Source organism: Geotrypetes seraphini, chromosome 8 (genome assembly GCF_902459505.1).
Source record: "Geotrypetes seraphini chromosome 8, aGeoSer1.1, whole genome shotgun sequence".
In the NCBI taxonomy this organism is placed as follows: domain Eukaryota; kingdom Metazoa; phylum Chordata; class Amphibia; order Gymnophiona; family Dermophiidae; genus Geotrypetes; species Geotrypetes seraphini.
In genome coordinates, this window is record NC_047091.1 from 27,237,606 (window position 1) to 27,262,438 (window position 24,833).

A 24,833-nucleotide genomic window follows, 5' to 3' on the forward strand; every position below is an offset into this window, starting at 1 on the left:
ACTTCGCTCAGTATGAAATATAGCTTTCAGGGTTTTAATTCGTGCCCAAAGATTATTTTACCCCCTCCGCTCCCTGGTTACCGATTTCAAATCATAAGAACATAAGAATTGCCGCTGCTGTGATCCATTGTGCCCGGCAGTCCGCTCACACGGCGGCCCTCTGGTCAAAGACCAGCGCCCTGAGACTAGCCCTACCTAAGTACATCCTATATAAAGTTTTGACTCTGACCTATAAGATGCATTAGCCAGTCACCTGCAAATTTAGCCCTGACTATTCCTCATCATCCTTCAGCTCTCTCCAATCTGTATCCAAGCATCGTTTTGTCTGTAGCCTCTGTTTCTTCTTATTTCCACTTTTTATTTGGGGACAGTCTATCAGCCCAATAGGACCCAGAGGTCTGATGGCACTTGTTAATTGAAGATACGAGACAAAATACTTTTTCTATTGCAGGCCCAATTTTATGGAACATTTATTTTACAGTTATTCTTTGGGAAACTTTTTCAGCTTACTGAATAAGTAAGTCAAGGGCAGAAGTTTTGTTAAGTTGTAAAGATGAATATTTTTGTTTTTAACTGTATCCCACATGTTTTGTGATTATGTGAGTTCTGTTATTGGCATAGTTAATTATGCAGAATATAAATTAATAAGCTAAACTAATGAGGTGCAATGTTAGGAATTACTGAATAGAGAATATTATAAAACTACTGTATAAATCCATGCTACAACCATACCAAGTACTGTGAGCAATTTAGCTATCCTAACTCAAAAAAAGATGTAAAAAACTTAGAAAGGGCACAGAGAAGAGTGACAAAAATGATAAAGGGGGCACATGGGATCTGTCAGAGAGAGAGTTTCCAAGTTTATTAAATAGTTTGATTTATCGCCTATTCAAAATTCTAGGCGATGTACAAATAGTTCAAAAATTTAGATAACATATCATTCAGACATACAATAAATTTGGGTAAAAAAAGTAAACTTATTTAAACAGTTATCAATACATTTACATCTACGTATAATAATAAAACAAAAGGGAAGTTATTTAATGGTTACATTTGTTGTTAAATTCAATAATAATTCAAGGGAAGTACATTAGGAAGGGAGACAATGACAATTTCCAAAGAAGATTAGATAAGCAATGCAGAAGATTTTAATCATTGAAAGCATCTGTAAATAGAAAACTTTTAAGTTTGGTCTTAAATTTGTCTAATGGTTATTGTGGATGGGCAGACTAGATGGGCCATTTGGCCTTTATCTGCCATCATGTTTCTATATGAGGAAAGGCTGAAGAGGTTAGGGCTTGCCAACTAGAAGAGAAGATGGACAGGGGGTAACTGAAGTTTATTAAATCAAGGCTGGCTTGGAAGAAGTTAACAGGAAACTTGTTTACCATTTCAAATAGTGCTAAGAGCAAGGCAGCAGTTTTTAAAAAGTGTTTATTTCTCAGTTAGGATAAAGTTAAAGTATGTGATTATGGTTCTGCCTTCAGTCACCCGTTGTAATGTTCACTGGATGACTGTGATGCTTTCATTTCCAGTGCTAACGTGGTATAGTAGGTTCTTAAACCCCCCAAAAAATTATCGTTGGGCTGGAGGTAATTATCAAAGTCGAAAATACAGCTGGATATAAAAACAGTTTACTAGTAGCCAGATGGGCAGCTCATGAAAAGATTCTGGACTCGGTGGAGCCTAGGCCTGACTCAGCTTTTCTTTTTAAAATTCTTTATTGAAATATTTTTGCACAACATAATAATAAGATGCTTGCAAGGAAAACAAAACAACCCCCCTCCTCTCAGTTCAGTGCTGACTCAGCTTTTCCAATGCTCTTCCTCCCTCGGATTCTGCTGCAGTGTCGCATAGTTCCTGGGTTCAGACTCATCCTCTGCCTGCTTCTCATGTACGGTAGCCTGGATGGCATTTGACAGTTTGGTTGCAGATTCCAGCTTCCTTTTCTTCTTCACATAGTGGAGGTGGGCCTTAGATTTTGTGTGTTCTTATAACAGCAAAAAAACAAAACCAGGCAACAACTTATTACTAAACAATCAATTAATGGAATGCTCCAACAGAAACAGCAATTTTTTTCATCAGAAAATGGCAGGATATTTACTTTTTATTCTATTATATTGTGAATATTTTTGTAGATTTATGACTATAAAACATAATATATTTTATCAGACTGTAGGAGAAACCCAAGCAAACGGCCATGATGAGATTAGCAAAAAACAGAGTCTTTAGTCTATTCCACAGCTTCTTCTAAGCTGCATGTGTGAACGTCCACCTTCCAATGTCCCAGTAGCACAGCTTAGTGGACAGATGAGGAAACAATGTGAATCTGAGGAAGGTGTGTGGATTGATACTTTTACTTTTGGGTCTACATGTATGAGTGTAGTTTGCCAAATGGTTAACAAGTAAGGTGAAGGAAGCTAAAAGAAAATCCTTCAGAAAGTAGAAGGATTGGACTGAAAATAATAGGAAACGACATAAGGAAAAGCCAGTCAAATAAAAAGCACTGTTAAGGAAGGCAAAGAGAGACCTTGAAAAAACATGAGTTAGACCTTTAGATGACATTTAATAGTGGAGAGATTAAGTCTTCACCGAGGCCCAGATTCTCAAAACTTTAGGTTGTCTTTAATGCGGTCACTAAACTGGTTTGGCCTGGATGCATTTTATCGGCAGATTATCAAAATGGCTTATCGCGGTCTTTAGTGAGCTTTCTAGGAGTCTCCGACACTGCCATGCAAATGGGCTCTTATCTTGTAGCATGTGTTTTGACTGTGGCTAATGGAAAAAAAAAGTTATTGTAGCAGTTTTTTGAGTATGTGTATTATAGCCCCCCTCGGCAGCGGGAGAGATACCCAATCTCTCCTGCTGCCAACCAACACACCACCCCAGCAGTGGGAGAGGTGCTCAATCTCTCCCACCGCCATCGAACACATCCCTCGGCAACAGGAGAGATGCCCAATCTCTCCCGCTGCCAACTAACACACACACCAACCCTCTAGGCCAATCAGAGCCTCAGGCCCCCACCTGGTGCATCCCAGGATGTACTGGGGAGGGGAAGGCCTACCATTTTGAAGAGGTGGCCCAGCTGGTTGGATGGGGTAGGCATCTAAAGTAAAATAAGGGGGAGAGGGGGAAGGTCAGAGGCACGAGAGGGGGGTGTTGCATGGTGGCAGGAGAGCGTGGGCATCTCTCCTGTTGCCGAGGGGGGTTGGGGGGGTGTTGGTTGATGGTGAGAGAGATTGGGTATCTCTCCCGCTGCTGGGGAGGTGTGTTGGTTGACTGTGGAAGAGACTGGGCATTTCTTCAACTGACGAGGGATGTGTTCGTTGGCAGCAGGAGAGATTGAGCACCTCTCCCACTGCTGGGGTGGTGTTTTGGTTGGCAGCAGGTTGGGTATCTCTCCCGCTGCCGAGGGGGGCTATAATACACATACTCAAAAAACTACTACAATAACTTTTTGTTGGTTTTTTGGGGGGTTGGTTTTTTTTTTTGTTTATTCTGTGCTTGAACCCATCACTATCACCAGCGATGAGCACATGAAAATTTTGCGAGTCTTTGCTATTCTCCGCCAACCTCATTTGCAGGAGCATTTTTTGGAGAATGACTCACTTTTTAAAAAATTACTACTTTAACGGCTGTGACATCAGCCCATCGATTTTTTATGCATTTTTTTGAGAATCTAGGCCTGAGGAAGATGTGGGGGAGATACCAGTGCCAGAAATGGTATTCACTGCTGATGAGTCAGAGAAACAAACAAATTCCTGTAACACTGGATGATACAATAGGGCGATTTGACAAACTGAAGAGTAGCAAATCATCTAGACTGGATGGTATACAACGCAGAGTGCTGATAGAATTAAAAAATGAACTTGCAGAACTATTGTTAGTAATTTGTAATTTTTCTTTAAAATGAAGCATAGTACCGAAAGACTAGAGGGTGGCCAACATGGCGCCGATTTTTAAAAAGGGTTCCAGAGGAGATCTGGGAAATTATAGACCGGTGAATCTGATGTCAGTGGCAGGCAAAATGGTAGAGACTATTATAAAGAACAAAATGACAGAACATATATGAAAGCATGAATTAATGAGAGAAAGCAAACATGGTTTTTAGTCAAAGGAAATCTTGCCTCACCAATCTATTGCATTTCTTTGAAGGGGTGAATGAACATGTGGATAAAGGTGAACCGGTTGATATTGTGTATTTGGATTTTCAAAAGGCATTTGACAAAGTACCTCATGAAAGACTTCTGAGGAAATTAGAAAGTCATGGGAAAGGAAGAAGGAGAAATTAGGTTCTTACCTGCTAATTTTCTTTCTGTTAGCTTGTAAACTGGTTTAGTTAAGGTGACCATATATCCCGTTTGAACGGGACTGTCCCCTTTTTAGATCCCCTGTCCCGTTGTCCCCACGTACAGCTTCAAGATGCTGAAATGTCCTGTTTTCAGGGATAGCGTCCCCAAGCTGTCCATGGGGACAACGGGACAGGCAATCGCTTCCCCTCCCTCTAGCGCCGAAGCCTGCCCCCCCACCCGGACTGGCCCCCGCTGCTGCTGCATACCGCCGCTTCAAACTCCCCCCCCCCCTGGTTTTGAAGGTGATGTTGGACCGGCACGCTTAACTGCCCTGTTCTCACTTCCTCTAATGCTGGCCCTGCAGCTCCGGACTTCCCCACACTCTTCCTGCAACAGCCGCCCGCCTAGGCAGGAACAGGAAGTTGCTGTTGCAGGAAGAGTTCCGGGGCAGGCCGAGGTTAGAAGTCTTCTCTGATGGATACAGCACCATGGCAGCCATAACATTAAAAATAATAGCGATCCAGGGGGGGGGGAGCAGGTGTGGGGAAGTCCAGAGCTGCAGGGCTGACGTAAGAGGGAGTGAGACCTGATGGTGCCGCAGGGTCCCGCTGGGGGTAGGGAGGAAGGAAGAAGAGGAACCAAAGCATCGGCAATTTGGGGGGAGCAGGTGTAGGGAAGTCCGGAGCTGCAGGGGAGAGTGTTGCTGTACCAAACTGGAGGGAGAAGGAAGATGAGGGAAGGAATGAAAGGAGATGCCATGGCTTGGAGGGAAGAAGAGATGCTAGGGCATGGAGGGAAGGAGGAAGGAAAGATGGAAGAAAAGGAGAGAGATACCAAGGAATCAGGGAACGGATGATGCCAGACCATGAGGTGGGAAGGAAAGAAAGGAGAAGAGAGAGATGCAAGAGCATAGGGGATGGGGTGGTGACAGAGAGAGAAAAATGGAGAGGTGTCAGAGCTGAAATCAATCATGTACAAAGGAGAGAAGGGGCACAGGATAGTTTATGGAAGGAGCACAGAAAAAGGGAAGATACCATATGGAAGAGAGAGAGGGCGGACACTGGATGGAAAGGGCAGAGAGGGCAGTGAATGGAAGGGCAAAACAGAGGGTGAACAGTAGATGGAAGGGGTAGAGAGAGGGAGACAAACACTGAATGGAAGTGTGGAGGAGAGGAGGGACAGCCGCTGGAAGGAAGTGAGGAGGAGAAAGAAAAAAGGGCACAAGCTGGATTGAGGGAAGAGGATAGAGTTAGATACTGGAAGGGGTGAGGGAAAGAGGTGGCAAGCTATAGGTAGACACAGTGAAAAGAGGGAAATTGAGGATTGAATATTAAAAAAAAATAATTTAGACAAGAGGCAGAAAATAAATTGAGAATGAAGACCAGGGAAGAACAGGAGGAAGGGAGCGGAGAGAGAGATGCCAGAGCAGGGGGGAAAGGGAGGAGACAGATACCAGACCTGGGAGGCGGAAAAGAGGAAGGAGACAGATATTAGATCTGAGGGGGGAAAAGGAGGAGAGAGATATGCTAAAATCTGCTGGGAGGGAGGAAGGAAAGAAGGAGAGAAAGAGGCAGAGAAAGAGGGGGGGATTGTAAGCAGATTAGAAAGACTACAGAGAGAAAGGCCTGGACGAAAGGGGAAGACAGGAGGCAGATGCAGGAATATGGGAGGTTCAAACAGAGAGAGAGAGAGAGGGGGAGACCTGGAACAAAGGTACAAAGGAGAACTGACCCTGGATCTGGGGAGGGTAATAGAGGGAAAAAAGAGAGAGACCTGGACCCAAAGGAGGATGGGGCTGGATTGTGAAAGAAATGTTGGATGCAAAAGAAAGAAAGATTGGATGCACAGTCAGAAGGAAGTGCAACCAAGAGACTCATGAAATCACCAGACAACAAAGGTAGGAAAAATGATTTTATTTTCAATTTAGCGATCAAAATGTGTTTTGAGAATTTATATCTGCTGTCTATATTTTGCACTATATTTGTCAATTTTTCTATAGTTACTGAGGTGACATTGCATATTTTAAAGTAATCTGCCTTGACATCTTTGAAAAAAAACCCTGAAACTTGTAAATGATAATTAACATTTTCTCTGCGTACAGTGTGCTTTGTGGTTTTTTAAAAAATATATTTTATGTTTACCATTATGAATTAATAAGATATTGTGTGTACATGAAAATGAATAAAAGAAATTGGGGGTGGGGCGGGACTGAATATTAATAGATGTCCCATTTTGATGAAAAAAATAAATACAGTAATCACATTAGGTTTAGTCCTTACGAATGGGTTATATGCCTCACTGCTACCAGTAGGTGGAGACTGAGCACAAACTTGTATATCAGGCTAGAATCTGCCTAGCAACTCAGTCTGCCGAATAGCCAAGCAGAACCTAAGAAAGATTTCAACTGAAAACAGTATAACACACTCCGAATGAAAAAAAACAACAAATACTTATAAACTACTGTTGGAGCATGTGTAGAACTTAATCCTGGTATAGAAAACATCCCCACAGCTCACCAGCTAAGCCATAGCTGCTGTTCTTACTTCTTCCCAGCCCTAGAAAAATTCTAGAACCTGCAGAAAAAACAAAATCTGCACACGAGCAAAACAAAAACACTCAATCACTGCACAAAGACAGACAAGGTGGGGGTCTATAGCAGTCTACAAGCTAACAGAAAGAAAATTAGCAGGTAAGAACCTAATTTCTCCTTCTGCATCGTTTGTTGGACTGGTATAGTCCTTACGAATGGGACGTACCAAAGCAGTACCCATTGAGGGTGGAACCCCCGAAGGGCTGACACCAGAACACGTTCACTGAATACCATGTCCCGACGCGCTTGAACATCCACATGGTAGTGTCTTACAAAGGAATGCAGAGAAGACCAAACTGCCTTGCACAAGAGAAGATTCAGCCCAAGAAACTTCCTGACCCCTAGTGGAATGAGCCTTAAGAAATTCTGGAACAGGTTTCTTCTTCAGAAGATAAGCGGAAGCAATAGTCTCCTTGATCCAGAGCGCAATAGTAGCCTTAGAAGCGCCATCCCTCTTACGAGGACCCGCTAGAAGGACAAAGAGATGAACTGATTTCCTGATCTCCTGGGTCCTCTGCACATAAGAGAGAAGAGCCTTCCTGGCCACCCAACACCGGGAGGACCACTGCCTGATTGACATGAAATGAAGAAACTACCTTTGGCAGAAAGGAAGGAACAGGTCTCAAGACAACCTGCTCCCTAGAAAACTCCAAGAAGGGAGCCCTACAAGAGAAAGCCTACAGCTCAGAAACATGTCTAGCTGAAGTAATAGCCACCAAGAAGACCGCTTTACGAGTAAGATCCTTCAAAATGCAGTCACCCAACGGTTCAAAAGGAGGGCGCACTAGATTCAGATCCCAAGATGGAACAGAGGGTCGTATGGGAGGCTTGAGCAACTTGGCTACCCGCAAGAGGCGAATCACATCAGGAATGGCAGTCAAACGCTGACCTTTCAATAACCCCTGAAAGGCTGACAAGGCTACAAGCTGAACCCAGAGAGAAGACCAAGTCAGTCCCCTATCCAGGCCATCCTACAAGAACTCTAACATGTTTGGCAGGGAAGTGCAAAAAGAGACCACTCCTCAAATAGATGCCAAACCCTCACATAAGCCCGAGAGGTGGAAAGCCTCCGGGACCCCAAGAGAGTTGAGATCACTTTATCTGAATACCCCTTCTTACCCCTTTCAAGAGCCAAGCCAAAATGGACCCGGATAAAACACTGGAATGGGACCCTGAGTTAGAAAGTCATCCAAGAGAAGCAGAGGAAGAGGATCTGCCACCAGATGCCTCGCTAGATCCGTGTACCACAGTCGCTGAGGCCAATTCAGAGCCACCAGAATCACAAGGCCCAGATGGCAAATTATGCGGAGAACTCTGCCCACTAAAGGCCACAGAGGAAACACATACATCAGCTCTTCTGTTGGTCATATTTGAACCAGAGCATCCAGGCCCTCGGCCTGACCGTCTCTGTGACGACTGAAGAAGCGGGATGCTTTGGCGTTGACACTTATGGCCATCAAGTCTATGAGGGGCTGACCCCAAGACTGCACTATCAACTGAAAAGCCACTGGGCTAAGACACCACTCTCTGGGATCTAGCACTCGATGACTTAGGAAGTCCGCTTGAACATTCTCCACTCTGACTATGTGGGAAGCCGAGATGTCCTGAAGGTGAAATTCTGCCCAGACCATAAAGCAGAGCCGCCTCCTGCACCACCAAAGTGCTCCTGGTGCTCCCCTGATGATTGACATAGGCCACCGCCATGGCATTGTCCGACAGAACCCTGACATGCCCATCAGAAAGGACTGGAAGGCTAACAGCACCAGACGGATGGCTCTGGTTTCCAAGACATTGATCGACCAGGAAGCCTCCTCCGAGGACCAGGTGCCCTGAGCTGAGTGACCTAGACACTGAGCTCCCCAACCTAAAAGATTGGCATCCGTGAGCAGCACCGTCCACTGCGGCTGGTCCAGACTCGCCCCTTGTACAAGATGGGAGGTCTGGAGCCACCACCGAACACTGCACTGAGCCAAGCCTGGAAACGGAACAGGATGAGCTAGACTGTGCCTCTGAGGCAACCACCACCAAAGAAGAGCATACTGAAGAGGACGCTTGTGGGCTCGTGATCACCTCACCACATCGAGGGAAGCCACCATCAACCCCAAGACTTGGAGGAAATCCTGCACCTGAGGACACCGGGATGCCATAAGAAGGCGAATTTGAGATTGTAATTTGTTTCCCCAGGCCTCCGGAAGGAAGAACTTCCCCAAGGAGGTGTCGAACAGCACTCCTAGATACTCCAGGTGCGGAGAAGGAGACAACCGGCTCTTGGCAAGGTTGACTAGCTATCCCAGCGACTGCAAAAACTCCACCACCCGAACCGTGACCCAGGTGCTCTCCTAGAACGACTTCGCTCGAATCAACCAGTCATCCAGGTAGGGATGAACTAGAATGCCCTCTTTTCGCAACGCCGCTGCAACAACCACCATCACCTTGGTGAACTTCAGTGGAGCCGTGGCCAGAGCAATGGGAAGTGCACAAAAGTGATAGTGTTGCCCCAAGATTGCAAAGTGAAAGGAAGGGATAATGGGAGGCCCGAATAGGAATGTGTAAGTAGGCCTCGGTCAGATCTAGAGAGGTCAGAAACTCTCCCGGCTGAACTGCCAGAATCACAGACCGCAGAGTTTCCATGCGGAAGGAAGGCACATGAAGAGCCCTATTGACCCCCTTCAAATTTAGGATGGGTCAAAAGGTCAACCACTGCTGACAAGACTCCCCCACCGCTCCGGCCTGCATAACGCTTGCACAGGCTGGCCACGAGTACCTTGCGTCTGGAGCACAATGAGCATTTTTTTCCCCCTTAAAAAGTGCTCTTTGTGCTGAAAAACACCCTAACTATAATAAAAGTGCTGGTTAGATGAGAAAAAAACAATACAAATGGCAGTTTTAAAGGGAATTGAGCTCTTTAGACTGGCGGAAAGAACAGAAAAAAATCCAACAAAAACTGCAGCTTTTTGCCCTTTAGACTGGCACACCTCATAATTATATTTTTTTTCTCACTTAGTCAGAACAGAATCCATAGCTCTCAAAGCTGACCAACCAGGGGGGCCAGGTTGCCAACTGAGGCACCTCTACAAAAATGTGGGGAGGAAGGTGGGGGGAGAGACCCAGCAACGAGACCCGCCGAGTTTAACACCCCTGAGGTTGGATGGATCCCCAAACAGAACCTGTCCAAGCTCTAGCCGACACAAAAGGGGAAACCAGGAGTCCAAAACAAAATTCCATCAGTACTAAGAGGGGAGCCGAATTAGTCTTACCATCTGCTTAATGGAGACTGAGGAAGACTGAATTGCTAGGCAGATTCTAGCCTGATATACAAGTTTGTGCTCAGTCTCCACCTGCTGGTAGCAGTGAGGCATATAACCATTTGTAAGGACCAGTCTACCAAGCGATACAGAAATGTCCTTTTATGGATTGAGAACTGGTTGAAAGACAGAAAACAGAGAGTGGGTTTAAATGGTCAATATTCTCAGTGGAGAAGGGTAGATCATGGAATCTGTGCTAGAACCAGGTTTTTTTTTTTACATATTTATGTGATCAATGAAGTAATCAAATTTGCTGATGACACAAAGTTGTTAAATCGCAAGAGGATTATGAAACATGCAAGAGGACTTTGTGAGACTGGGCATCAAAATGGCAGATAACATTTAACGTGAGCAAGTGCAAAATAATGAATGTGGGAAAGAGGAACCCGAACTATAGCTATGTGATGCAGGGTTCCACATTAGGAGTCGCTGCCCAGGAAAAGGATCTACAGTAGGTGTCATCACTGATGATACATTGAAACCTTCTGCTCAGTGTGTTCTGGAGGTCAAGAAAGCAAACAGAAGGTTAGGAATTATCAGGAAAGGAATGGGTAGATGTAAATCATTTGTTTACTCTTCCAAAAATGTAGTAGTAGTAAATCTAAAACAACTGGAGAGAATATTTTTTCAATCAATGTGTAGCTAAACTCTGGAATTCATAAGCACAGAATGTGGTGAAAGCAGTTAGCTTAGCAGGGTTTTTAAAAAATCTATAATCCATTATTAAGATAGACTAGAGAAAATCCACTGCTTATTTCTAAGATAACCAGCATTAAATCTGTTTTACTCTTTTGGAAGCTTGCCAGGTGTTTATGACCAGGAATAGCCACGGTTGAAAATAGGATACTGGACTTGATGGTCCTTCGGTCTGTTTCAGTATGGCAACTCTATGTTCTTATGTTATACACCCATGAGGGGATGTAGGAACAGTGAGTATGTACAAATGTATGTTTGAAGGGGGTGGGGGAGTATGTATTATGACGATAATGATGGTGTTTGTGTGTAAGAGTCACAGCGGAGGAAGATAGATGCGAGACATTTATTCCAGGAAGATGGTGGTCATCTGTGGAAGGCTGGCAGAGTTCACATGTTCCAGCTAGCACATATGGACACCCTGTCGAGGTGTGTGCTGAACTGGCTCTTGTAAGTAGAGTTCACAGGATACCGGACACATTTTCTGATCACAACAACCCAGTCTTTAGAGGGTATTTCCAGGGTCTACTTTAAATGTGCCTGCCTAACCTTCAAGATCCTCCACGGTATCCTTCCTCCTTTTATCCCTCTATCCTGGAATTCCTCAAATCCAACCTCCACTAGATCCACTCAAAAATTAAAACTATCCTACCCCTCCTTAAAAGGCATCTCCCTTGTTGGTAAACTTGGCTCTTCCCTCCCTTTCAGAATCACTCAGCTCTGGAACAGTCTCCCTTCCCCTCTCCGCAATTTGAGCCCCCTTCTACCATTCCGTAAGCATCTGAAGACCTGGCTCTTCTCCAGAACGTAACCCCGTCCCGCTCCTGGCACTCTCACACCAACCTCTCTTCTCTCATACTTATATAATTCCACTGGAGTTCCGTTCCTTCCCTAACCATGTAAACCGTGTCGAGCTCCATCTGCGGAGATGATGCGGTATATAAACCCAAGATTTAGATTAGATTAGATTAGATTAGGGTACTAAGATCCATTCTTGCTCTCTTCAGAACATTACCTGCCCACCGTTCATCCCCAATGAGAATTTTATTGCACAGTTCACACGTATGACGAGTCCACTTGCCCTCAGTGATACTGCTCTGCATCATTACAGGTTCTATTGTTGGTTTCTGACCCTGTAAAGGAAAAGACAGGCAAGATAAAAGTTATAACCAAGTCAAACAAACACTAATTCTCACTGCAAATAAGAAAATCGGACTCTGAGCTCAGAAACATCTCTCCTTAGGTGATGGAGTCTGCTTCCCAGGTCAGCAGAGCTGGAGGTCACTGCTTAAGGGCCAGAACTGGGGCCGATGAGTGCAGGACTTTTATCCACAAGGATTTACCTGAGGAATCATAGATTTAGCTAACTCAGCAATTGTTTCTCTAGTAACATCCCACAGTAATGACTGCAAACGTGCTGAGAAAGATAAACTAGAAATTATACCTGTGCTTTGAGCTGCCGCCTCGACCAGACTGGGATTCCTCTAAAGAGATCCAGAACCTGTGCCTATTAGTGTAATTCCAGTCACCTGGAATAGTAACTACCGCTGTCTTGAGGATCTCTAAATCTCCCACCCTCACATGTGATCAATTTTCAAGCCCCATGACTGAAGCGCCAGTATAGGCAAACTGTATGCACATGGCTAAGATAAAGAAACTCTTGTGTCAGGACTGAACAGGAAAAGGACCTGAGTGTACTGATAGGACACTGAAACCGTCAGTGCAATGTGCGGCAGCAGCGAAGAAAGCAAATAGAATGCTAGGCATGATAAAGAAGGGAATACAAGTAGATCAGAGAACGTTATAATACCGCTCTACAGAGCCTTGGTCAGACCGCACCTGGAATACTGCGGTCCAGCATTGGTCTCCATACCTAAAGAAGGATATAAAACTGCTAGAGAGGGTGCAGAGACGAGCAACGAAGCTAGTGAAAGGTATGGAGAACCTGGACTACGAGGAACGACTTAGGAGACTGGGGTTGTTCTCCCTTGACTACGAGGGGATCTGATCGAGACTTTCAAAATACTGAAAGGATTCGACAAAATGGAGCAGGGAAAGCAGTTATTTACAATGTCCAATGTGACACGGACAAGAGGACATAGACTGAAGCTGAGGGGGGGACAGGTCCAGGACGAATATCAGGAAGTTCTGTTTCACGCAGCGAGTGGTGGACACCTGAATGCTCTCCCAGAGGAAGTAATTGCAGAATCCACTGTTCTAGGATTTAAGGGTAAACTAGATGCACATTAGAGAATGACACGGTGAAAAAATTGGTCCCCGTCACCGCCCCGTCCCCGTCTCACCATCCCCGTCACCGCCCCGTCCCCGTCTCACCAACCCCGTCACCGCCCCGTCCCCGTCTCACCATCCTCTTCACCGCCCCGTCACCGCCACTGCCACCCCATTCACCGCCCCGTCACCGCCACTGCAATCCCATTCACTTTTCTTTATTTACGTATAAAGGAAACATTCTTTAAAACTTTAAAACTTAGTTAAATATTAGTTAATAACTATACAAAAACAAAACACGCAGAGAAAAAATTAATTAATAAAAATTCTCAAAACTGACACATTTTGATCACTAAATTTAAAATAGTTATTTTTCATACAGTTTTTCAATCACTAATCTTCCACCACCCCTGGGGCTAGCAATGCAAAAACAAACACGACATGTACTTTAAATGCTGCCGTGATTAGCATAGTGACCGCGGCTACGGCTGCAAGTCTCCCCTCCCCCCAGCGATCACGGCAGGAGGGCACCCAACCCCTCCTGTAGACCCCCCCAACGGCCCTCCCGACAATCGCAGCACCCAACCCCTCCTGCCGGTCCTCCCAATGGCCTCCCCTAAGATCGCCGCAGGAGGGTACCCAACCCCTCCTGCTGGACCCCCCCCAACGAACCCTCCCACCCCGGAACCCCCTTAGTCTTACTTTTCAAGTTGGACCGGACAGCTCCTCGCTCGTCTGGCCAGCAGGCCTGCCTCCGTCCAAATGAGGCGGGCCCGCCCCTACCCTGCCCAACCCACAGGATCCTAGGGCCTGATTGGTCTAGGCACCTAAAGCCACTCCCGCTATAGGAGGGGCCTTAGGTGCTTGGGCCAATCAGGCCCTAGGATCCTGTGGGTTAGGCAGGGGAGGGGAGGGGCGGGCCCGCCTCATTTGCACGGAGGCAGGCCTGCTGGCCAGACGAGCGAGGAGCTGTCCGGTCCAACTTGAAAAGTAAGACTAAGGGGGTTCCGGGGTGGGAGGGTTCGTTGGGGGGGGGGTCCAGCAGGAGGGGTTGGGTACCCTCCTGCCGGCGATCTTAGGGGAGGCCATTGGGAGGACCGGCAGGAGGGGTTGGGTACCCTTCTGCTGCGATTGGCAGGAAGGGTTGAAATGACAAATGAGGAGCACGGTGAAATAGCGGTTCCTAGAAGGGGGTACATTGGCCCGCGGGGACAAACCTGTTCACCGTTTCCGCGGTCGGTGAATGGCCTTGTCCCCGTCACCGCAGCGACTGCTAGTTTTCTTCCCCGTTTTCGGCGGTGACCCGCGGCTTAAATGCGGTGGCCGCGGGTAAACCGTCACCGTGTCATTCTCTAATGCACATCTCCTTAAGAGTTTTCACTATGTGGGGTATTCTGAACCACCCTTGGATACCCTGTATCAGATAAATGATTATTGTGTTTCTTCACGGCCCTCAGAGATGCCACCAAGGGTTCACATGATCATAACCCCTGGCTTTATGCACCCAATCATCACCAGGTCGATATTAGTGCAAAAACTAGTATAAAGTTTTAAGATGAACTACTTTAGTTAACTTTTGAAATTGACTTAAAATAATAAATATTGATAAAGAATATTAAATCAATACTTAGCTTAACCGGGGTGGTGGTTGACAAGGGATATAACAGCCAACATGTTTCACCTGTAGAGGGGGTTTCCTCAGGGCTACTATCCCTACAACAAAAGACTAGCTTTAGTGAGGGGAATGGTAAGCATGATATTGAAAAACATCCACACTAGTTATACAACTATAAACTCGTACCTTTCTGTTGTATTGTTGTTCACGACATGACCACCCGATCTAAGTTCTCAAGATGGCCGCGGCATGGTATAGAAATCTTTAAATATCCCCAAACCGGAAGCGGGGTGTGCAGGGGGAGGGACCTAAAGTCACAACCCACTACGTCACCGCAACCCCCAGGGGGACCTAAGGACAACGTTTTGAATCAAATTTCTATCCAACAATACAACAGAAAGGTACGAGTTTATAGTTGTATAACTAGTGTGGATGTTTTTCAATATCATGCTTACCGTTCCCCTCACTAAAGCTAGTCTTTTGTTGTAGGGATAGTAGCCCTGAGGAAACCCCCTCTACGGGTGAAACATGTTGGCTGTTATATCCCTTGTCAACCACCACCCCGGTTAAGCTAAGTATTGATTTAATATTCTTTATCAATATTTATTATTTTAAGTCAATTTCAAAAGTTAACTAAAGTAGTTCATCTTAAAACTTTATACTAGTTTTTGCACTAATATCGACCTGGTGACGATTGGGTGCATAAAGCCAGGGGTTATGATCATGTGAACCCTTGGTGGCATCTCTGAGGGCCGTGAAGAAACACAATAATAATTTATCTGATACAGGGTATCCAAAGGTGGTTCAGAATACCCCCATAGTGAAAATTTGCATTCTCCTTGTATTAATCACCAGTTAAGCCTATTATCGAATTCATCTCCTTAAGAGTGGCATAGAGTGGTAAGGGTAAATTAGATTCACATCTCCCTTGAGAAGCATACAGTGATATGGGGACTAAAACTATGCCAGGGTACACCTGGCGGGGCCTCCGCGTGGATCACCGGACTTGATGGACCCAGGGTCTGATCCGGAGATGGCAATTCTTATGTTCTTATGAAGCCAAATTTCAAAATACTATGACATTTGGAACAAAATGTAGCTTTAAAAGTACCTATGGTCTCAGTATTTTGAAAACTGATCTGAAATATGGATATCAACACACCATTTAAATCACTAAATAAGCAGATAGTATCAAAATCTTTGTGGGCTCGATAAGGTGAGGAGTGGGGGCAGGCCAAAATGTATATGGATAGCAATGCAATTCAGCCACTATCTGGATAAATTATGAATTTATTTCAAGCCTGCAAAATATATGGCTCAATCTGTCAAATCTGTTTTGCTACTTAGGATCTTGCCAAGTACTTAGGATCTGGGTTGGCCACTGCTGGAAACAGGATACTGAGCTTGATGGACCTTTGGTCTGTCCCAGTAGGGCAATTCCTAGGTTCAACATCAGGGTTTTGCTTAAGCTGGTGACTGCGGTAATTGATTTAGTGCATGCTATATGCTAAGACAACCCAAGGAATATAATAGGTGTCTTAGCATTTTAGGGGTGTTCTTTAGTTTTTGGAGCTGAGATGCATTTATATTGGCACCAAATCTTTCTGTCTTTCAATGGAGAAAATGCTTTTACAGCCAGGTGTATATGATGAATGGAATTTTTCCACAAAGCATTTTCATTAAAGTACCTGGAGGAAGCTGTTTACAAGCTGAAGAGCAGGTTTCACTATATCTTCCTCCCAATCTGAAATATTAGTAACATCCAAACCATAGACAGCAGGTATGTTGGGTCCAGGACCTGCAACACGAACCATTTTTAATTATTTCTATAACCACACAATCCAAGGTTCTCAGTGGTGTACAATAAAAACATAAAAACCTCCTGATTCATTAGCAATAGGGTGCAGAAGTATCAGAATCAGGGCTAGATGGTAGTTCTTCTCTGTGGAACACAGTCAGAATAACAAGCGCCTGATCATACATTGTACAAAATTCACCAACCATCCCAACCTTTTATTTGCGAGTGTTAATTAAAATGCAAAGGGTCATGAACTTGGCTTGGGAAATAAATCGGCCAATGCATGGTGCTGGCCTCAGTGGGAGTTAGATCTGTTATTTGAAGTGATTCCAATGATTGGATTGGCAGAGAAGCAACATCAGCCCATGGTCCTTCCTCCCTGTGCACTTTGATCTTGGTCAATGGACCTGCTCTGTTGTCTTAATATGGTTGGATATGCCTGGGAGGACATGATTAGGTTTGGGAAGGATGAGTTCATTTGCGGGCTTTAAAATCCACCAGATCCTCCCAAGCAGAGTTTGGGGTGGGTTACAGCAACTAGACAACAGAAATTGTTTGGACACACTATTTTGTTTAATTATTGTTATTCGCCTAGAATCTACTATGAGATTAGTGCAGAATAGAAACAAATAAGAATAGAATCAAATCATTGATACAATTTCAGCAGGCTTGAGTAGTGATACTACTATTAATTATTTCTATAGCGCAGTGGTCTCAAACTCAAACCCTTTGCAGGGCCACATTTTGAATTTGTAGGTATTTGGAGGGCCTCAGAAAAAAATAGTTAATGTCTTATTAAAGAAATGACAATTTTGCATGAGATAAAACTCTTTATAGTTTATAAATCTTTCCTTTTGGCTAAGTCTTAATAATAATATTGTCATTTATAGCTAAAGAGACATATGATCAAGAAACTTATATTTTACTTTTGTGATTATGATAAACATACTGAGGGCCTCAAAATAGTACCTGGTGGGCCACATGTGGCCTCCGGGCTGCGAGTTTGAGACCACTGCTATAGTGCTACCAGAGTCACAAAGAAGAAGAAAAGAGCTTACAATCTAAACAGGATGTCATGGATACAGTTAAGGGGAAGGGTTAATCAGCTGGTACAGTTCGGTACATTCAGTCAAAGTAATTACTAAGGCTGAAAGAAGATTAAACATTTTAATCAAAATTAATCACATTGTGCAGTAGTGATTGACAGTAAGATATTTTAAAAGAAAATAACAGAAATAATTCCTGAAATCAAGCATAAGCCACTTGTTTATTTGCAATATTAAACATTAACTGTACCAGTTGGTGACTGAATATTATTCCTATACAGCTAATAATCTCTACCCACTGTTAACCTCTTTTTCATATTCTGAAATCTCTTTAGCCTCAGACTTGGGGGGGTCAGAAGAAATGTTCAAGTCTCCTCTCATCACGTTTGGCTGAAAAACCTCCCTGGTTTTTATATCTTACTTTTCCAGTCACATACCAGTCTTTAATGGCAGCAAACACTTCTTAAGATACTCCATAGTCCGAACGCTTTAACCGAATCATCCGGTGTAGTAGAGAGCACTTCTCTCCACTCTCCTCTCTGCCACCCTCACGCCCTCCCTTCCCTCCGTACCTCTTTAAATCTTCAGCAGTATGAGCAGCTTCTGAGGCATTGGCTTTCCCTCTGATGTCACTTCCTGGCCCCACAACCCAGAAGTACTCAGACTGGGAGGAGGTGACTAGTGGTGTGCCCCAGGGCTCGGTACTTGGACCAATCCTATTTAATATTTATATCAATGACCTGGAAGACGGAATATCCAGTGAGATCATTAAGTTTGCAGACGACACAAAGCTATTCCGGGCAATCAGATCGCAGGAGGATATCGAGGAAGTCCAGAGCGACTTGTATCGGTTAGAGAAATGGGCAGAGCAATGGCAGATGAAGTTCAACGTGGAGAAATGCAAAGTAATGCATTTAGGTAATAAGAATAAGGAACACGAGTATAGAATGTCAGGCGCAACTCTGGGTAAGAGCGAACAAGAAAAGGACCTGGGTGTACTGATAGATAGGACCCTGAAGCCGTCGGCACAATGCGCGGCAGCGGCAAAGAAAGCAAACAGAATGTTAGGCATGATAAAGAAAGGAATCACGAGTAGATCGGAGAAAGTCATAATGCCGCTTTATAGAGCAATGGTCAGACCACACTTGGAATACTGTGTCCAACATTGGTCTCCCAACCTAAAGAAGGATATAAAACTACTGGAGAAGGTTCAGAGACGAGCAACGAAGCTAATAAGAGGTATGGAGAACTTGGAATATGAGGAACGACTCAAGAAACTGGGACTGTTCTCCCTTGAGAAGAGGAGGCTGCGAGGGGACATGATCGAGACGTTCAAAATACTGAAAGGCATCAATAAAATAGAGAAGAAAAATAAATTATTTACATTGTCCAACGTGTCACGGACAAGAGGACATGGTTTGAAGCTAAGGGGGGACAAGTCCAGGACAAATGTCAGGAAGTTCTGCTTCACACAGCGAGTGGTGGACGCCTGGAATGCTCTCCCAAAGGAGGCTATTAATGAATCCACTGTGTTAGGATTCAAAGGCAAATTAGATGCGCATCTCCTTACGAGAGGCATAGAGGGTTATGGGTGACTAAAACTACATCAGGTATATACCGGATAGGGCCTCCGCGTGTGCGGATCGCCGGACTAGATGGACCATGGGTCTGATCCGGAGATGGCAGTTCTTAAGTGATTTCAGAGGGAGGCAGGCCAGAACGAGCAGCAGGCTAGAGTGGTTGCTCGTGCTGGTGAAGATTTTAAAGAGCTACGGGGGTGGGTGGAGAGGTGCTAGCTCATGGGGCAGTCCGCCCCTGCCCCCCCTTAATACACCGCTGCACACCCACCCTCTCGTACACATCCTCTCCTCCACAAAACACACCACATTTCCCCACATACCCAACACTTCGATCTTCAGACACTATCACCCCAAGGTCCCTCTCACCTCCCTTGGATGTCTACTCCTCAAATGCATCATTCTGCATTTCTTTGTATTGAATTTTAGTTGCCAGACATTAGACCATTCTTCTAACTTTTGAAGATCCTTTTTCATGTTTTCCACTCCCTCCACTCTGTTACAAATCTTGGTATCTGAAAAAGGCAAACCTTTCCTTCTAACCCTTCGACAATGTTGCTCACAAATCAGCCCCAGCACCGATCCTTGAGGAGCTCTACAACGCACCTTTTCTTCCTCCAAGTGAATTCCATTAACCACCACCCTCTGGCATCCGTTTTTCAACCAGTTTTCAATCCAGTTCACCACTTTGGGCCCTAACTTCAGCCAATCAAGTTTATTTAGGAGCCTCCTATGATGAACCGTGTCGAAGGCTTTGCTGAAATCTAAGTAAATTACAAATAGCACAAGTCACCCAATCAAAAAAATCAATCAGGTTTGATTGGTACGATATACCTTTAGTAAAGCCATGTGCCTCGGATCCTGTAACCCATTAGATTTGAAGAAATTCCCTATCTTTCCTTCAGCAAAGCTTCCATTAATTTTCCAATAACCATTTGTTGCAGCAGACCATTTGCAGAATAGGCAACCGGAATGAAGAGGGTGATGTCATAAAGGGCTACCATGTGCTAAAGTCCAAATAAGCTGCTACTTTGTGTCTATTGGGTAAATTTAGGACATTGGGAATAGATGTTACAGTGTTTGCTTGGTTTGTATTTTAATTCCAACAATGCGCGATTCGAATACAAGGACGATGGGATAAACATGTAGGTTCGCTCCGGGGAAATGCTTAAAAAGAGGGTTCTTGTTGAGGAAGGGTTCTTGGAGTGGGTTTGCTCCGGGAAATTCTTAGAGGGAGGGTTCTTTGAGTGGGCAGACTTGTTGGGCCGATGGCCCTTTTCTGCCATCATACTCTATGTTTCTAAATGACCAAGTATCTGAAGTTGTACCCATTTGCAAGGGGGGTTCCTTAGGGGTCTGTGTTGCCGGCATTAATGTTTAACTTGTATCTGGTATCATTAGGAAATGTATTTCAACATTTAAAAGTGATTTCCAGGTTTTTTTTGCAATGGATGACTAGACAATGGAGCTGCAACCAAAACTGTCAATACACAGATCAAGTTTCAAGTTCAAGTTTCAAGTTTATTAGATTTTAATATACCGACCATCAAGCAAATATCTGGACGGTTTACATTAAATTTAAAAAAGACAGATAAGAATAAGAACAATTGAAGAATTATTTAGTAATTTGAATAATATATAGTGAACATTAAAGACATTAACAAGATGGACTTGACAGTGAGGATAGAGGGAATGGATGGGTAAAGTTACATTGTAGGTAGAAAAAGGAGAAAGAGGGGTTGGGAGAAAAACAAGTTGGATGGGGATAAAATATATGAAATGTTTATAAAAGAGAGAAATTAAATAGAAGAGAAATTAAAAAGAGAGAAATTAAATAATAAAGAAGGCATCACGAAATAAAAATGTTTTTAAGTTTTTCTTAAATTTGTCAAGATGTTGTTCGTCTCGAAGTGGTTGTGGAAGAGAGTTCCATAATGTCGGGGCTGTTACCGCAAAATTTATTTTTCGTGTGTAGTAAAACTCTTTTATAGACAGAATCAATAAGAGATTTTGATTTGAAGATCTCAAAGTTCGAGTTGCGCGCTGAGGAATGAGAAGTTTGTGAAGATATAGCGGCAGGTGAGAAGATTTTATTTTAAATGACAAAAGGATAATTTTGTAGGTGATTCGATGCGTCACGGGTAGCCAGTGAGCTTCTTTCAGAGCTGGCGTAACATGATCATATTTACCTAGGTTATAGATGAGTTTTATTGCGGTGTTTTGTATAAGTTGAAGACGTCGAATTTCTTTTTGTGGGAGGCCATTGAGTAGGGAATTACAGTAATCCAGGTGAGAGATGATTAAAGAATGGACAAGAATTTTGATAGATTCGGTTTCTAAAATTGAGGTCAATGAACGAATTATGCGTAGTTTAAAGAAACATGTTTTAACTACTATGGTCATGGAATGATAGATCTTTATCAATGATAACTCCTAAGATTTTTATTTTTGTCTCCATTTGAATTGGGATTGATTTAATATAAATTTTTTCTGGGAGAAATTCAGAATTTTTGGTTGAAAATAGAAGACCACGAGATTTATCTATGTTGAGAGAAAGTTTATTAGAATGAAGCCAATCGTTTATGGAGTCCAGTTTATTGTTTATATCTTTTATGTCGGACGTATTGGAAATATTGATTGGGTGAAGGAGTTGTATGTCGTCTGCATAGGCAAAGATCGTGAATCCGATAGATTGTGCTAAAGTTAAGAGTGGAGATAGAAAGATATTAAATAGTAATGGGGAAAGAATGGAACCTTGCGGGACCCCATACGTTAATGATATAGGTGGAGAGGTTTCATTCCTGGCAAAGACTTTAAAGCTGCGTTCTTGAAAGTAAGATAAAAACCAAGATAGTGCCATTCCTGTGATACCGCACTCTTTAAGTCTATTTAGGAGAAGCGAATGGTCAATGGTGTCAAAGGCTGCAGATAGGTCAAGTGAGATAAGAAGGACAGATTTTTGGTAGTCAAGATAGTAGTGTAGAGTTGAAATAAGGCCTAGCAGAGACAGTTCAGTTGAATGTGATGAACGAAAGCCTGTTTGGCAGGGATGTAAAGCGAAAGTTTTTTCAATGAATTCTGACAATTGTGTGTGTATGATGACGGATTACAAATTGGCACTCAATCTTACAAAGACTGATGTAATGTTGAATGGGACGGATGACGACTATAGGTGGCCTCAATATGTTGAAATCAATAATATGAGAATTCCAAAACATAAGCAACTTAAGATACTGGGGGATTGGTTAGATGCTACCTTGAGTATGCAGGCACAGGTGTTGGCTATGATCAGTGCTTAGTAGATTAAAAGTGATGTTGCCACATTATGATTTTAGGATTGCTGTGCAAACTGTTATCATTCAACGATCAGATTACTGTAATGCGTGGATCTGGGGATTACGGCTGCCAGATGTAAAGCTTTGCAAGTTGTTCAAAATGTAGCAGCTCGGTTGATCCGTGGAGGAAGCATATTTCACCTTTACTGAAACAACTTCATTGGTTACCAGTGAAATATTGGATTGTTTAAAAAATCAACAAAAGAACTTTATAAAGTGATACACTTTTATATCCTCTGGTATCCAACTTAGATGCAGGAAGTATATCAACCAGGTCACGCACTGAGGTCAGAAGCGCCATTATGGGTAGTTAGTGAAGGGCTGACAAGTTTCAAGTTTATTAGGTTTTTATATACCGCCTATCAAGCATTTTCCCTATCTGTCCCGGTGGACTCACAATCTATCTAACGTACCTGGGGCTATGGAGGACTGAGTGACTTGCCCAGGGTCACAAGAAGCAGCACGGGGTTTGAACCCACAACCCCAGGGTGCTGAGGCTGTAGCTTCAACCACTGCGCCACACACTCCTCATTACGCAAAAATGAGGGCTTCAGTAATCTCAGTGGCAGGGGTGCTACTATGGAATAATCTGACCAGGTTACTTAGGATGCTCTCTGACATTCAGAGATTTAAAAAGGTATTAAAAACAACTATTTATAGAGGCCTTTTCTTGAAAGCTGCTCACTTTAATACTGTTGAAGAATTTTTTAAAAAAATATTCATTGTATTGTTTTTAAGAATTGTGTATAAATCTTGTGAACCACTTAGGTTTAAGTGGGGTATATGTTTTTTAAATAATAAATATTTTACAAAAGCAACATAAGCACCTGTGTACTTACAGAACAGGTCTCTAATTATCTCATACAATTTTAAGCCTGAATGTATGCGGGTCCTCCATGCATGTATACACATCTCCTAAAAAATATGAGTATGCTTCATAATTCTTTATGAAGAAAAAGTACTCACGTTTCAGAAATCTGTTCCTAACCCACTGGTTCTGCCTTCGGGCATATCGCTGTGTCACTTGCTTCAAGGTCTGGATAGCTAAAAACAAAAATGTCACTTTAAAAGGAAATAAAGCAAGCCAGCTTTACAACTTCTCCAGATAAAGGTCTACCAAAATGATCTGCTTCTCAATGGCCACGATTTTGGTCTTGGAGAATAAGAACTACAAGGTCAGCATCTATGAGACAGACTTGGTTCTTTTTGCTGCATAGAGCTTTTTGGACCCCAGTTCGTTTACAGAAGTTGGATAGCTCTAGGTCCAATAGATGCTGGAATTGTAGTTTAGAAGCTGGGACTTTAGATCATTTAATTTTTTTCTGTCCCTATATAAATGCCTTTTGGAAGTTAATTTGGTCCCAAATTAATTCATTGTTAGAAAATCATGTTGCCCTTTCCTATGATACTATTTTATTTGGTACATCTATGAGATTAAAGAGTCCAATTTCAGCAAATAATAATAAACTCTTACTAATACTGACGGGGGTTGCCATTCAACATATTACTGGAAATTGGAAGGATTATACTAAGCTTAATTATACCTTTTGGTGGAATTCAGTCTGTCATATTTATAAAATGGAGAGAGTGCTTGCTATACAGCAAGGAAATTATCATAATTTTAAAAAGATTTGGGGGCCATTGATTACATATTCTAATGATCAGACACCTTAACCACCCCTTTTTTATTATATAAGGTTATAAGTAGGGTGGGATTGGGATATATGATATTTGTTTTAACTGGTTTATTACTAATGGGTGGGATGGGTGGGGAGGGATTCTTTTGTGTTTTGATGATTATAAGTAAGAATATCAAGTGATTTGTAAAATTTATTTTTGATTGAATATTATACACTTGTTGTAAGATATGAAAACGAATAAAGATTTAAAAAACAAACAAACCCCAATCTATTTGGCTAAACTCCAAGATCAAAATTGGCGGTTTTTAAATTGTCTGGAAGCAATGGATTATTGCAGGCATACGAACTTTAAATGATGTTATTTCCAATGGTAAACTGCTTGATTTTTCACAGTTGCAACATAAATATGGTCTAAACAAATCACGAAGCTTTAAATGGTTGCAGCTGAAGCAGACTTTTCAGGAGGGAAAATTCTTAATAGTCAGTATAGTCTGGAATTCTTGTGCTTTCAGGCAGATTTTTTGGGATACCAAGCCACACAGTGGTATAAATTAATATCTGGATATATGAATAAAAAACCAAAGACTGGTCTTAGAGACATTTGGAGCATTGAGATTAAGCATCAAATTTCTGCATCTCAATGGCCACGTATTTGGTCTTGGAGAATGAGATGTACAGTGTCTGCATCTATGAGACAAACTTGGTTCTTTTTA

The 24,833-nt window shown here is 43.1% G+C and overlaps 1 protein-coding gene across 2 annotated transcripts in view; it reads right to left on the reverse strand.

Moving 5' to 3' along the window:
- Window positions 1-840: 840 nt before the first annotated feature.
- The window catches only part of TRIT1 (tRNA isopentenyltransferase 1), a 64,650-nt gene continuing 40,657 nt past the window's right edge, over window positions 841-24,833 (reverse strand). The window contains exons 8-11 of one of the 2 annotated variants that reach the window (XM_033954402.1): window positions 23,447-23,524; window positions 16,413-16,522; window positions 11,896-12,013; window positions 841-1,990 (exon numbers count right to left, since the gene is read on the reverse strand). In XM_033954402.1, coding sequence (XP_033810293.1) covers window positions 1,806-1,990; window positions 11,896-12,013; window positions 16,413-16,522; window positions 23,447-23,524 — 491 coding nt within the window. In that variant the 3' untranslated portion in view covers window positions 841-1,805. The remainder of the gene's footprint in view (window positions 1,991-11,895; window positions 12,014-16,412; window positions 16,523-23,446; window positions 23,525-24,833) is intronic. The other variant, XM_033954404.1, reaches the window with a different exon arrangement.